The following is a 14,496-nucleotide window of genomic DNA, read 5'->3' as shown; positions in this document are numbered from 1 at the left end:
AATTAATTTACCCAGTCCAATCTTGTGAGTGATGGATGTTTACTGATTAACAAGCCATCTTTTTCTCTCTCTCCTTAGGTACCTCTGCAGCCAGGACAGTCATTCAAGTTCACGGTGCTGGAGACTCTGGACCGCATTAAAGAGGAGTTCCAGTTCCTTCAGGCTCAGTACCACAGGTGAGATCGTATGAGCTGATTGATCTCTTTCACAGGGTAATAACTGGCTGGATGTGTGTTGAAGTAATGCTACTATATTATACACAGCAGAATGACAGCAACATTTTCATCTGTTATCCTGAAATGTGCATTCACACTAGTGTTGGGGATTAACTGGCTAGAAGTGGCGATGCTTCTAACCACATTTTCAGAGTAGCTTTTCAAACAACAAGCTACTTTTCCCAAGAAGTATAGTGTTTTTGTTTCAGTTTGCTCAGCTGTAACAACAATTAAAACTCTGTTGATCTGACCTCTGTCAATAGCATTAGAGAAGTGTGAATCATTTAATTGAATTGGTTTATGCTAATTGCTTTAACTGAATTGATTTTTGCTGATTCCATTAAGTGAATCCATTTGTTCTGATTCCTTTGAATAAATTGGTTTGTTCTGATCGATTTAAGTGAATTGGAATATTCTGATTGAGTGTGTTTGATTTGAAGCGGTGCTGCGCAGACCGATCAGTGTATGATATCAAAGTACCTCGAGAGCGATTAGAAATCAGAGGCTCTGTTTGCTTTCGCATCGCACTCACGGTACTTTGATGTCATACACTGATCAGTCTGCACAGCACCGCTTCAATTCAAACACACCTATTAATTTAAGTGAATTTGGTTGTTTTGATTCCTTAAAAGTGAATTGGTTTGTTCTGATTCTTTTAAGTGAAATGATTCATTCTTGTTAATTTAAATTAATTGGTTTGTTCTTATTCTTTTAAGTGAATTGGTTCATTCTTGGTCATTTATATGAATTGGTTTGTTCTTATTCTTTTAAGTGAATTGGTTTTATTCTGATTCTGTTCAGTGAATTGGTTCATTCTGATTCATTTAAGTGAGTTGGACCATTCTTATTCATTTAAGTGAATCAGATTGTTTTGAATTATGTAAGTAAATTGGATTATTCTCATTCATTTAAATTAATTGGTTTGTTTTTATTAATTTAAGTGAATTGGATCATTCTTGGTAATTTAAATGAATTGGTTTGTTCTTATTAATTTAAGTGAATTGGTTCATTCTTGGTCATTTAAATGAATTGGTTTGTTCTTATTCTTTTAAGTGAATTGGTTTTATTCTGATTCCTTTCAGTGAATTGGTTCATTCTAATTCATTTAAGTGAGTTGGACCATTCTGATTCATTAAAGTGAATCATATTGTTTTGATTCCTGTAAGTAAATTGGTTTGTTCTGATTAATTTAGGTAAATTGGATTTTTCTCATGCTTTGAATTATGTAAGTAAACCGGATTATTCTCGTTCGTTTAAATGAATTGGTTTGTTTTTATGAGTTTAAGTGAATTGGTTCATTCTTGGTAATTTAAATGAATTGGTTTGTTCTTATTAATTTAAGTGAATTTGTTTTATTCTGATTCCTTTCAGTGAATCGGTTCATTCTGATTCATTGAAGTGAGTTGGACCATTCTGATTCATTTAAGTGAATCAGATTGTTTTGATTCCTGTAAGTAAATTGGTTTGTTCTGATTAATTTAAGTAAATTGGATTTTTCTCATTCATTTATATGAAAAGATTTGGTCTGATTCATTTAATTGAACTAGATTATTCTAATTAATTTTAGTGAACTAGGTTGTTTTGATTTCTTTAAGTGAATTGGTTTGTTCTGATTAAGTGAATTGGTTCATTCTGATTCCTTTGAGTGACTTGATTCATTCTGATTCATTTAAGTGAATCAGATTCTTTTGATTCGTCTAAGTAAATTGGATTATTCTGAGTAAGTGAACTGTCTGCGTTGTGTCAGCATCTGAACAGCTCTTTCAGGAAAGTCAGCGTTATGTCAGATTTGGTTTCTGATTGGTTTACAAGTTGTTAGCATTAAATTAACATCAAAATGGCACAATTCATATTTTTCTACTGTGTTTTTTATTCATATTTTTCTTCTGTGTTTTTCACAGTCTCAAGCTGGAGTGTGAGAAGTTGGCCAGCGAGAAGACAGAGATGCAGCGACACTATATCATGGTGAGCTTGTTCAACCCTCATATTGTCAGATCTGCCGTACGCTCCAGTAAATACAGCATAAAAGCCTGTCTGTATTTAAAAAGAGAGATTGTGTTTGATTTCATGTTAGGGGGTGTTGGTTAACCTGAGGACACATCAGCGGGATGAAGATAGGGGTTGGGGGGATGAAAAAGTGAGAGGGAGAAGGAAGGGTGATATGCAAGAGCCAGAAAGAGAGGAGGATGGAATGAGGAGAGAAAAGCAAAAGAGAGAAACAAAGATTGCAAGCACAGACATGTAAATAATGAGTGGGAACAGCAATTCAGTGCTTGCAGAAAGCAGATAACCCAGAAGGCTATATTTACCCCACTAGACCTGCCATGTAGACTAAGACTTGTTTCAACAGCCTTCCCTTTTATTTGAATGCATTTGTAGTTTACCACATTTTTTTCTCTGTTCTTTTTGACGCCTAAACAGAGGACTGCGTGTTCTTCATGTCTGTCTTTAGTGAATGATTTATATGTTGATGGGCATGAAATAGTTTTCAGAGCTCATTTGCGATGGTGCGTTAGCCTCCTGGCTAACAAAAGCAACAGAGACAGTGAATTGGATGAAATTCAAGCGTTAAAAACCTTGTTTGGTGCCATGTTGCAGTGGTTGGTGCAGACACTCCTCATATTTTGAGCAATGCTGAAGATCTATATAACAAAACAAAACAAAAAATCCCTAAAAATGATTCAAAACATTTTTAAGTTGTGGCATTGGTCTTAAAGGGGTCATGACATGGATTTTTTTTTAAATTATTTTAATACGTTCCAGGTTTACTTAAGATGTTAAACAAACAAACATGTGAAAAACAATTATTTTCAGCCTTCATTGTGACCCTCTGTCAGAAATCATCTGTTTTTAAGGTGCGGCTCCTTTAAAGCTTGTCAGTAAACGGCCACTGTTATGACTGGCTAACATTATTGCATAGGAAACATCAACGGCCACTGGCAATTGCACACGAGTAAGTGTTTTGAAAGCATTATCCATATAAAACCGTCATTTACAGACAAAGCATTATGAGATCATTTACTTAAAGTTTGTGATGCTGTCATCACAAACTGTCAGATTCAATACAGTTGGCTACTTCATCTTTCAATAAAAGCGAACTCTCCATAACACTGTGACTTGTTTATAAAATATAACATATAATCCTCCAACGCGATCCGAGACGCCATTAAAATAAACCATCCACTTGTTTCCGATGCCGGGATCCTTCTGAAGTCTGTACAAACAAGCTGTTTAAACTGGACACATCAAAGTGAACGTTCTTTCACTCTTCCATTTGTCCTGTTGTCGGTAGACTCAAGTGGGTGGAGCATGTCAGAAACTGAAAGTGCATCTGTATCCAGTGTAGACAGCATCATTGATTATAATGGGTTCCATTTGCTTGTGACGCGGCGCTAACGGCGTGGGCAAATGTCAGCTGTTAAAGGGTTAGTTCACCCATAAATGAAAATTCAGTCATTAATTACTCACCCTCATGTCGTTCTACACCCGTAAGGCCTTCATTCATCTTCAGAACACAAATTGAGATATTTTTGATGAAATCTGATGGCTCAGTGAGGCCTCTATTGCCAGCAAGATAATTTCCTTTTTCAGTGCCCAGAAAAGCTACTAAAGACATATTTAAAACAGTTCATGTGGTTAAACCTTAATATTATAAAACAAAACAAAAAATAGCAACTTTATTCATCAATATCCAGTGATGGTCGATTTTTAAAACACTGCTTCATGAAGCTTCGAAGCATTATGAATCTTTTGTTTCGAATCAGTGATTTGGAGCGCCAAAATCACGTGATTTCAGTAAACGAGGCTTTGTTACGTCATGATGGTTTCGAAATTTTAATAGTTCACATGACTCTGGCAGTTTGATACACGCTCCGAACCACTGATTCGAAACAAAAGATTCGTAAAGCTTTGAAAATTCATGAAGCAGTGTTTTGAAAAGATATTGTTGAATAAAGTCATGTTTTGTGTTTTTGGCAAGTATTCTCGTTGCTTTATAATATTAAGATTGAACCACATGAACTGTTTTAAATATGTCTTTAGTAGCTTTCTGAGCATTGAAAAAGGAAATGATCTTGCTGGCAATAGAGGCCTCACTGAGCCATCAGATTTCATCAAAAATATCTTAATTTGTGCCATTTTTAATATTTTATTAATAATGAGGAGGACATTTTAGGCCATGGAAATTGCAGGATGTTTTAATGGTTCAAAGACCTCTTATATGTCAAATGATTAAGGCAAATTTGATTTCTCATGTCATGACCATATAAATATATTTAGCCATGGTGCAGATTCAGAAGAATCAGATTCAAATCTGGCCTTCGACATCCCATCACTCTTTCCATTAAATCTTACAGTTATGTATCCAATAAAACAAAAGCTTACAAAAACATTTAAAGGTGCCATCGAATTGAAAATTGAATTTGCCTTGGCATAGTTGAATAACAAGAGTTCAGTACATGGAAATGACATACAGTGAGTCTCAAACTCTATTGTTTCCTCCTTCTTGTGTAAATCTCATTTGTTTGAAAGACCTCCGAAGAACAGGCGAATCTCAACATAACACCGACTGTTACGTAACAGTCGGGATCATTAATATGTACGCCCCCCATATTTGCATATGCCAGCCCATGTTCAAGGCATTAGACAAGGGCAGCCAGTATTAACAACTGGATCTGTACACAGCTGTATCATCAGACTAGGTAAGCAAACAAGAACAATAGCGAAAAATGGCAGATGGAGCAATAATAACTGACATGATCCATGATATCATGATATTTTTAGTGCTATTTGTAAATTGTCTTTCTAAATGTTTCCTTAGCATGTTGCTAATGTACTGTTAAATGTGGTTAAAGTTACCATCGTTTCTTACTGTATTCACGGAGACTAGAGAGCCGTCGCTATTTTCATTATTAAACACTTGCAGTCTGTATAATTCATAAACACAACTTCATTCTTTATAAATCTCTCCAACAGTGTAGCATTAGCCATTAGCACTATATAGAGAGCACCAAGGAGCACTATCAAACTCATTCAGAATCAAATGTAAACATCCAAATAAACACTGTACTTACGCGATTAGACATGCTGTATGATGAACACTTTGTAAAGAAAAATTTTGAGGGTTATATTAGCTGTGTGAACTTTATGCAGCTCGAGAGGGGGCGGAGAGCCTGAGCAATTAAAGGGGCCGCAGCCTGAATCGGCGCATTTCTAAATATGCCTCAAAATAGGCAGTTAAAAAAATTAATTAAAAGAATCTATGGGGTATTTTGAGCTGCACCTTCACAGACGCATTCAGAGGACACCTTAGACTTATATTACATCTTGTAAAAAAAACGTTCGATGGCACCTTTAACAAAAAAATGTTGAACATAATATATAGAACTGTTCATGCAGGTTTGAATCTAGCTTATGACATGCCATGATCCAATTTCATTGCTCACTTTCTTAACAATATAGATAAATATTAATTCATTATATAAATAACAAGTCTATAGCTAAAAGTTGTGGCTTTTGTTTTGATATATTGAGCTGTGATGCTCATGTGGAAGACAGGTATGAATCCGCTTCAGGAAATCTGTCTCATATTGTGGATTGCAGTATTTGTGTCTGTCTGCTGGCCTTTAATGAGCGCCCGTCTGCATGGTCACTCTGTGACCGTTATGTGTAATCCAGACCCTGGGGCGGCCGAGGATAGAAAGATGGAGCGAACAAGGGGGCTAATATGCTGCTTTTGCAGTAACGCCCCCGCCTCAACTCATCCCTCTGATGCTCTCTGCTTGCCTCCGAACATTACTGTCACAGATTGCCCTCGCACCAGAGAGAGAGAACATAAGGAGAGATCAGCAGCAAAGATGAACGAGGAGAGTAAAAGAGTGAGTGAGAGAGAGAGAGTGTGGTGATTGAAACACAGCAGTAAAAAATAAGAAAGAGGAGGGGAAGATAAAGGCAGATAGAGAAGATGAAGAGGAGAAGAACTGACAGAGTGAGAGAGACAGTATAAAGACGCAGCGGGAGACAGTAAGGCAACGAAAAGATGAGGGCAGAGAAAGAAAAACAGAAGAAAGAGATGAAGAGAAGGAGAGAGAAGGGGAAAACCAGGAAGGCAGAAAGGATAAAAATGCATTTGAAAACGATTACTCCTTAGTAAGCGGAACGTTTGAGTGCTGCTGTGTGTGTGAGAATAAGAGAGAGAGAAATAAAGAGTGCAGAGGATTTAACCAAACAAACAAAAATACTAATGGATTGCTCCTGTTTTAAGAGATTTTGAAACATGTTGCCGCCCTAGAATGGAATGCTAACGGATATTTCCAAACCACACAAATCAAATCATAACGCAAACAGCAGTAGCAGTGCAATACATTAATTTACTTTCAGTTTTGCTTTTATCTCTCATTTAAAGCTACGGTGCAGAATTCCTGCTCCATGTGCGGCACCAAAGCTAATTGCAAAAATAATAAATTTTAAATAATAAATAAAAATAAAAAAAACACTTTTTCGAAACTTCTTTAATTTACTTTCAGTTTCACTTTAAATTTTATTAAGGCTGAAAACCATACAGATACTGTACAGCAAAAATCACTCCATTACAAGTTACAAGTTACCAATTCCAATACGACATGAGTAAAAGTCTTAGAGTATTTGATCTTAAGAGTCTTAAGTATTTTACTCATGCTGAATGTAGGTTAAAAGATGCACTAGTCCTCAACACCTAAGAGACATGTTGATTTGTAAAGTGAGAAGTCATGTTTATTTTAAAACTGAACACCTCAATATTGCAATAAATCAAGGTCGACACAACAGCCTCTTAAACATCTGCAAACTCTCAAGTCTCAGTCAAGCTCAAGTGCACAAAAAGGCCATAAGTAAACCAATATCCTTCAAAAAGGTCAATATAATGGATAAATAAAATAATGTTAAGTAAAATTAAATAGTCAAAGTCTACTTGCACTGGATGTGCTGGTTTCGGCCTCATCACCGGCTGCAGTCATTACCTCATCTGCTAAATCAAACACCTGCAATTCAGACACTACCTGTTAATGCACCCGCATTCACATAAAGTAGCCTTGCTGACAAGTTTGGGTGAGTAAAGGGAAAAAAAACACAAGATGTAGTACCTTCAATGCCCTGTAGATGGCGATATCACTTCTTTTGAATCAGAAATAAACTACCGCAGAAAATGTAGGTGCCATAACTCATTACTTATCACAAATTTATTGGAGTAAAAAGTACATTTACTTGTTCAAAAATCTAGTCAAGTAGAGAGTAAAAATTGCCAGTATCTTTGATACTCAGTACACCTACAAAGATATACTTAAGTACGGCAAATAATTACATTTACTCAAATACTTTACACCTCTGCTTGAAACATTGTAATCTAGCCACCAGGGCTTGACATTAACACCCGCCAACCTGCCAAATGCAGCTGTGGCGGGTAAGACAGCCACTCCCACTAGCCACTTTGGCGGGATGTATATTACTTTAGCCTTCAGCCAAATGAAAAATAGCCAAGATTGTCGTATCACAAAATTACAATTCAGTCACAATTCTTTATCGATTAACTTGCGGTTAGTGAAGGCGGGATAGGCGGAATCGCGCTGAATGACACAACAGAAGCGCTCGCGTGCGCGCTCTCTCTGTCGCGCGCGATCTCTGTCGCGCGCGATCAGTTCTCCTTGCACCTGAATACACGCGCACACAGATGTCAAAATGCATCGTGTGGAGTATCTCGCGTGAATACAGTCGGCTATGGCTTACGGCTAAGTGGGTAAAAACTGGATATGTGTCAGTATATGACGTCCATGCATTCAGCAGCCCCCAAATAAATACCTGTCTGTCATTAATGTTAATCAAACATCAAAAAATTTTAAATAAATGTATACATGTATGCTAAATAAACATATGTAGGCTATCTGAAAAAAATATATATATATATTTTTTTAAATTACTATTTGTAATTTGCTTCTTTGTTCTTTTTACATAGCCTAACAAAAATAACTACACATAGGCCTACCTGATAGGCTATATACAATGTATAGTCTTGATTTGGGTGGTCAATCTGCATTTGTAAGTTTGAAAGGGATTTAAATCTTGTAAATCAAGTAAAATGACTCAAAATCAAGTAATTTAAGCATGCCAGTCAACTTTCATCATATAAAATGTAATTTCCCTAGCAGCAAAATTGTGGCCAGTGAAAATGCTGAGTGGCTAGTAACTTTGGAAAACCACTAGCCACATTGGCTGGTGAGCAAAAAAGTCAAGCCCTGCTAGCCACGCAAGCTTGATTTCTGTGCTGGGACTTCAGGTCGGGACTTCTTTTCACCTTTTAATTTTTCCATCATCATGTTGGTCAAAACAACCTAGAGGAACATTTTATTTTCTTTTATAGCTCACAAAACCTTTGCTGTTGTCATTTTTGATGTATCAATCAACTGACATGTTTCTCCTAAAAGTTTTTGGGAGTCAATTTTTGACATGCAGTAAGAGTAGAGCTATAGAATGCGCATTACATAGCTCAGAAAAATTTGATGAGTTCATTGTTTCAACATCTGCGAGATGTACGTTTTTGACCATTGCGCTCTCGCCCTGTGTCTTTTGCAGTGTTTTGCTGTTCTAAAAATGCACCGCTCAAGTTAAAATAAGTTAAACTTTTAAAAAATAACCATGAAATCTTGCGTTTTTACAACATAAAAGACAAAAAAAATAGATTGGGACGACACACTGCCGAAAGCAATACACTCTACCTGCAAACTAGAGCAAATAGAGTTAAAGAAGAGATAGATTGATATCGGAACAGCCCTGGTTTTAGATCTCTTCCAAAACTCTTCTAGATTACTAGGGTCTTTTTCTCAGCAAAAATCTTAGCAACAGGAGAACGTCTCCATTTAAACTCCTTGCGTTCTAGGAGAAAGAATTGAGACATTATACTGTATATGTGAGCAAATGGGAGATATTATTATAGTGTTGCTGTACACATTAATATTTGTTTGCATTTCAGTTAATAGTGTTCCTTTTCAGAAATGTGCCATACTCATGCTTATCTAATTATTCAAGGTTTTATTCAATTTGAAATTCAATTTAATCAAATGGCATTCTGCAATTTGCTTCATCTATAATTGTACTGATATGAATTGGCAGTCTATGAATCACAGCTCTGGTTTTGTGTGGCTGATAACACACTCGCAATTTTCCCCCGTCTGTCAGGAAACTTGCCAGGTAACTCGTAATTCAGTCTCGGATTCAAGAACAGCCGCCAACAGCGCTGTCACTAACGACAGTCGTGGCTTTCATATAATATCATTTTATTGTCTAGGGAAAAAAGGCAGTATAATGAAATAATTTATGATGCTGCTTTCTCTGTAGATGATGATTTAAATAATGTCTTCACTTTAAGAAGATGAAGAATGTCTTAATACACAACCTATCATAGTTCTGTCATCATTTACTCACCCTCATGTCATTCAAAACCGCAAGCACACCGCAGGTCATGTGACAAGAAACAACCGATCAGCTTCAGCCTTTCCGTAACAAAACATTGAAAGCTCAGCCGAACAGCTGATCATAGCTGTACAGGACAGGTTTCTCCATAAATATATTGAGTAGTAAAGCTAATGCAAGGGCTAGAAATCAATTTATCTGTTGCTGATTCTTCTTCGTCATTGTGGAGAGCACAGTTCATGGATGCATAGCAACGTCAGATGCCACGGCAACGCAAGCGCTTTGGAGTTAACTCCACCAAGGTTAATCTTCTAAGGGGCCGTTCAAACAGAATGCGTTTTTCTATTCCAATGCGCTACTTTCCCATTGTTTTTCTATGTAAACACGCGCTTGACGGACGTGCATGAACGTTACGCTCGCGTCTCCCGTCTTTTGCAGCGACTCACACATGAGCGCCGCGTTTTTAGACGCTACGCGTTCTGTGTGAACGGCCCCTAACTCCTGACTGCTTTGTCGGACAAAATGGCGGATTCGGCATTCTGATTGGTTGGATCGCTTGTCAATCAAACTTCCAGGGATGACGCGTTTTTGTAGGCAAAACCCGGAAGCAAGTTAGCATTTTACATAGACAGTAAAAGAAATGGACACAACGACCCCATTGGAAGTCAATTGAGACAAGTGGAGCCCATTTTTAGCAATTTTTAGCACTTCCGTTTCTGACGCGCAGACTCAAACTAAGCTTGATGACGTCAGCAACCTGTCTGACAGATGTAAATCTTCTAGTAGCTGTGCGTGAAAACTGCCATCGTTAATCTTGCAGAGACGGCGAGCTTGAGCGGGGAGTTCTTTGGTGTGAGTGAGCAGGAGTAAGTATTCTGATTAATTAGTTTGTATAGTATTTTAAAATGTAACGCCAGTACGCCATATTAAGTTAATGCATACTATTGCCTGCGAGCTTCTCCTCCTGTCTGTACGGTAATTTCTCTACTGTGCGACAGAGAGTTGAGTGGTTATGACGCAATCGTTAGCCTATTTTTACAAAAACTGTTTCTACGGGGCCATAATGTAACATAGAAGGTAATGGAGCCCTTTATACATTGTCGTGTATGTTTAGAAATAAATTATGGACAAACTGAGTCTTTAAACGCCTCAGATGTAAAGTTATTCGCTGTCAAAGTGACGCAAAAATGAATGGGAGTCAATGGGATGCTAACGCAAGAAGTTCTGCTACAAGATGGCGGCACGCGGCCGACTTCAACTTCCGGTCGACTTCCTTGGGCACTGGCATTTTAGGACTTCTGGTTCCAACGCCATAAAGTCTATGGGTTTTTTTAATGGGTTTTTGCTAAATCGCCTGAAATAAGGTCTGTGGTTAACAAACCCTCTAAATACTTTCACGTTTTGATCTATGACATAAAACACACCAGTTATAAACCACTTGTGATTTTTTTTTTTTTACTTTTACTGTGTCTTAAAATCGGCGGTTGCTAACATATTGCTAAAAGGGACTACTTCCTTTGGCGGGGACTTTAGACGTCATCATTAAAAACGGGACATTTGGACAGCATTTCTCATGAAAAAGTGGATAAGTCTTCATTACACAGCGCAGATCATAATCAGTGAGCATGTTTTTAAATAAAGTTGTTTTCTAAATAAAGTTTGAGGAAGCTTGGTGGTGACGACGTTGATCCGCGACCATGGTGTGCTGTAGTCCGTTTATAGCCTACTGTTAGCCTTTTATATCTGACGACTTTATTTAGGCTTCAAAATCTATAAATGTTGTGTTAACTTTTAAAGATTATCTTGATAGACAAAACGTGTAAGTGTCATAACCCTTTGTTTAACACAGAGCTTATTTTCTGCGATTTTCCAAAAGTCTATGGGAAAAATGAATAGGCTTTCAACCGAGGGAACCCGTGCGCTGCTAACTTCCAGGTTGGCCTACAAAAACGCGTCATCCCTGGGGCACTCTATTGCTTTCAGTTGAAAACAGCTAAAACTGGTCGCTAAATGTCGCTAGATGACGTCATACTGGCGAGTCCACTTATCTATGTTAATATAAATATAGATCAGGGGCGAGTCATGGAATCTAAATAAGGTTTGTCTAAGAAGTTGCTAGATTTGTTGCTTTTGAAAAAAGTCTCAAAAGGGGTGGGGAAGTCGCTAAATCTAGCGATAAAATCGCTGAATTGGCAGCACTGGGCCTGGCATGAATAATGCAGTTTCACGGATCCATGTGAACGGGGATCATTTTGACAACTTTGTTGTCATTTGCAAAACTTTCAAAAATGTGAAGGAAAAATCTTTACGTTTTTAATGCATTGTTGTCGTGTAAATGTACCCTAAACCTAAAATTCACTTTTTCCTTGTAAAACTAGTATTTCTTTCTAGAAATGCAAATATTTTTAGTATTTCCTTTTTTGGAGCTGTTTTGACACTAGAGGGTGGCTATTACTATATCGGTCAATTCAAATAGGGCTGTTTGGTGTAAATGGGGTCATGGCTGAAGTGATGATCCTGACAGAACAGCCCAGTGGAAATGATATCTCATCAGTGTTGCCTGTCTAGTGTTACTGGATCAGGATGAGCCAATCAATGTGTCTGAGCTTAGAAGATCACAGCTGCATCCAGTACAGTGGAGTGGACAGTCACACACATACATCTGCAGAGATTTCGGCAAGAGCTGAGTGTCCAGCGACACAGCAGGATATGTGTATAAGCGACGGATGGCAAACAGCTGCCGGGTTGAACCAGGGGACACCCAGTACATTTTGCCTCTCGTTATACCGGCGAGGAGTAATACACACACATGCATTGCAAACAGAAACGCACACACAGACACACTAAGGCTGCGGCAGGAGGAGAGGCTTTGTTGAACCTCCGCCGCACTGAGCCCCGCTACATCCGCCACATGCCGCGCGCAATCTGCTCCAGACAACACACACACACACACACACACACACACAGAGACTCAGGGGATTACACACACACTCACGGTGTAGAATGAGAATGCACATAACATGAAAGAGCTTATATAACAATGAGACGCGGTGAGGGAACGCTACAACATTAAGCCATTACGAGCCAAAAGCGTATCGCAGTCCCACCGATATTCAGAATAACAACACAATCACAAAAAACAACATCATGTCACGGTGAAACTCACACACCTTCAGATATGAGCTTAAACATGCTATGTAAACTACTGTCTGCAACACACACACACACACTTTTTTTTCTTTTTTTTTGGCTAATCATTCATATTTCTTCTTGTCCTGCCAATATTTTTATTGGCCCCATTTTAAAAATACAAAACAACAACAACAAAAAAAACAGGTTTTTAGGAACATAATTATATTTGTGTCAGAAGCAAATTATTTAAGTTATTCATTACATTCATTCAAAAATATTTCTTTAAGTTAATTTGAATAATTTACAATTCAAAAAGTATTTAATTTTTACAAAAAAAGTATTTAAAATGTTTTATTTATTTAAATAAATTAAATAAAGGTTATTAAATAGCAATAATAGCTGAAAACATGATTGCTTTATAATTTCAAACTTTTTTTTTTAAAGTTTTCCTTATTTAAATGGTTTATTATTGTAAGTTAAATAAGAAAACTTAAATTAAATAAACACATTTGCTCCTGACACACTTAAATCAAATTTTTTTATTACGCTATAATTTCATACTGTTTTGTTTTTTTGTTTTTTTTTTTAAAGAAAAAGAGTAATTATTAATTGGTAATGAGCATTTTGCTTTTATCTGAAAAGATAAGATTCAGATTGAAGATTTTTGTTTGTCACATACATATTTATATACAGAACACAACCTGCGGTGAAATGTGGTCCGCCCCATAAACTGCGCAAAACATATACAGTTGTGGCCAGAATTATTAGACCCCTTCATAAATATGATCAAAGATGACTCTAAAAATAAATCTGCATTGTTTATCCTTTTGATCTTTAATTTATAAAATTAGCAAAAATCTAACCTTTCATTGAAGGAAAAGAATTGAAAGTGGGGGGGAAATAACATTATGAAATAAATGTTTTCTCCAAAACACGTTGCCCACAATTATTAGCACCCTTTTATTCAATACTTTTTGCAACCTCCTTTTGTCAAGATAACAGCTCCGAGTCTTCTTCTATGACGCCTGATGAGTTTGGAGAACACCTGAGAAGAGATCAGAGACCATTTCTTCAAACAGAATCTCTCCAGATCCTTCAGATTCCCAGCTCCATGTTGGTGCTTCTTCTCTTCAGTTCACTCCACTCATTTTCTTTAGGGTTCAGGTCAGGGGACTGGGATGGCCATGTCAGAAGCTTCATTTTGTGCTCAGTGACCCATTTTTGTGCTGGTTTTGATGTTTGTTTTGGATCATTGTCCCGTCAGATGATCCAACCACAGTCCATTATAAGATTTCTAGCAGAAGCGTCAGGTTTTGATTTTTTATCTGTTGGTATTTGATAGAATCCATGATACCATGTATCTGAACAAGATTTCCAGGACCTCCAGCAGAAAAATATGCCCACAACATTAAAGATCCAGTAGTATATTTAACCTTGGGCATGGGGCACTTTTTATCCATGTGTGCACCAAATCCATCTGGTGGGTTTGCTGCCAAAAAGCTATTTTTTAGTTTTATCTGACCGTAGAAGCTCGTCCCGTTTGAAGTTCCAGTCTTGTCTGACAACTGAATATGCTGGAGATTGTTTCTGGATGAGAGCAGAGGATTTTTCTTGAAACCCTCCCGAACAACTTGTGGGGATGTAGGTGCTGTTTGATAATTTTTTTTAGGCTTTCTGAGATTCAAGACTCAACTAATTTCTGCAATTCTCC

At 37.3% G+C, this 14,496-nt stretch overlaps 1 protein-coding gene across 4 annotated transcripts in view; it reads left to right on the top strand.

The window, feature by feature from the left end:
• tle2b (TLE family member 2, transcriptional corepressor b) overlaps positions 1-14,496 on the top strand; it is a 58,111-nt gene that overhangs the window by 10,379 nt on the left and 33,236 nt on the right. For all 4 annotated transcript variants that reach the window (XM_067396208.1, XM_067396207.1, XM_067396206.1 and 1 more), the window contains exons 2-3: positions 79-176; positions 2,117-2,180. In XM_067396208.1, coding sequence (XP_067252309.1) covers positions 79-176; positions 2,117-2,180 — 162 coding nt within the window. The remainder of the gene's footprint in view (positions 1-78; positions 177-2,116; positions 2,181-14,496) is intronic.

The sequence above is a fragment of the Chanodichthys erythropterus genome, chromosome 10 (genome assembly GCF_024489055.1).
Source record: "Chanodichthys erythropterus isolate Z2021 chromosome 10, ASM2448905v1, whole genome shotgun sequence".
NCBI classification, from domain to species: Eukaryota; Metazoa; Chordata; class Actinopteri; order Cypriniformes; family Xenocyprididae; genus Chanodichthys; species Chanodichthys erythropterus.
Note: the sequence above shows the minus strand (reverse complement) of the source record. Positions and strands in the feature narration are given on the sequence as shown.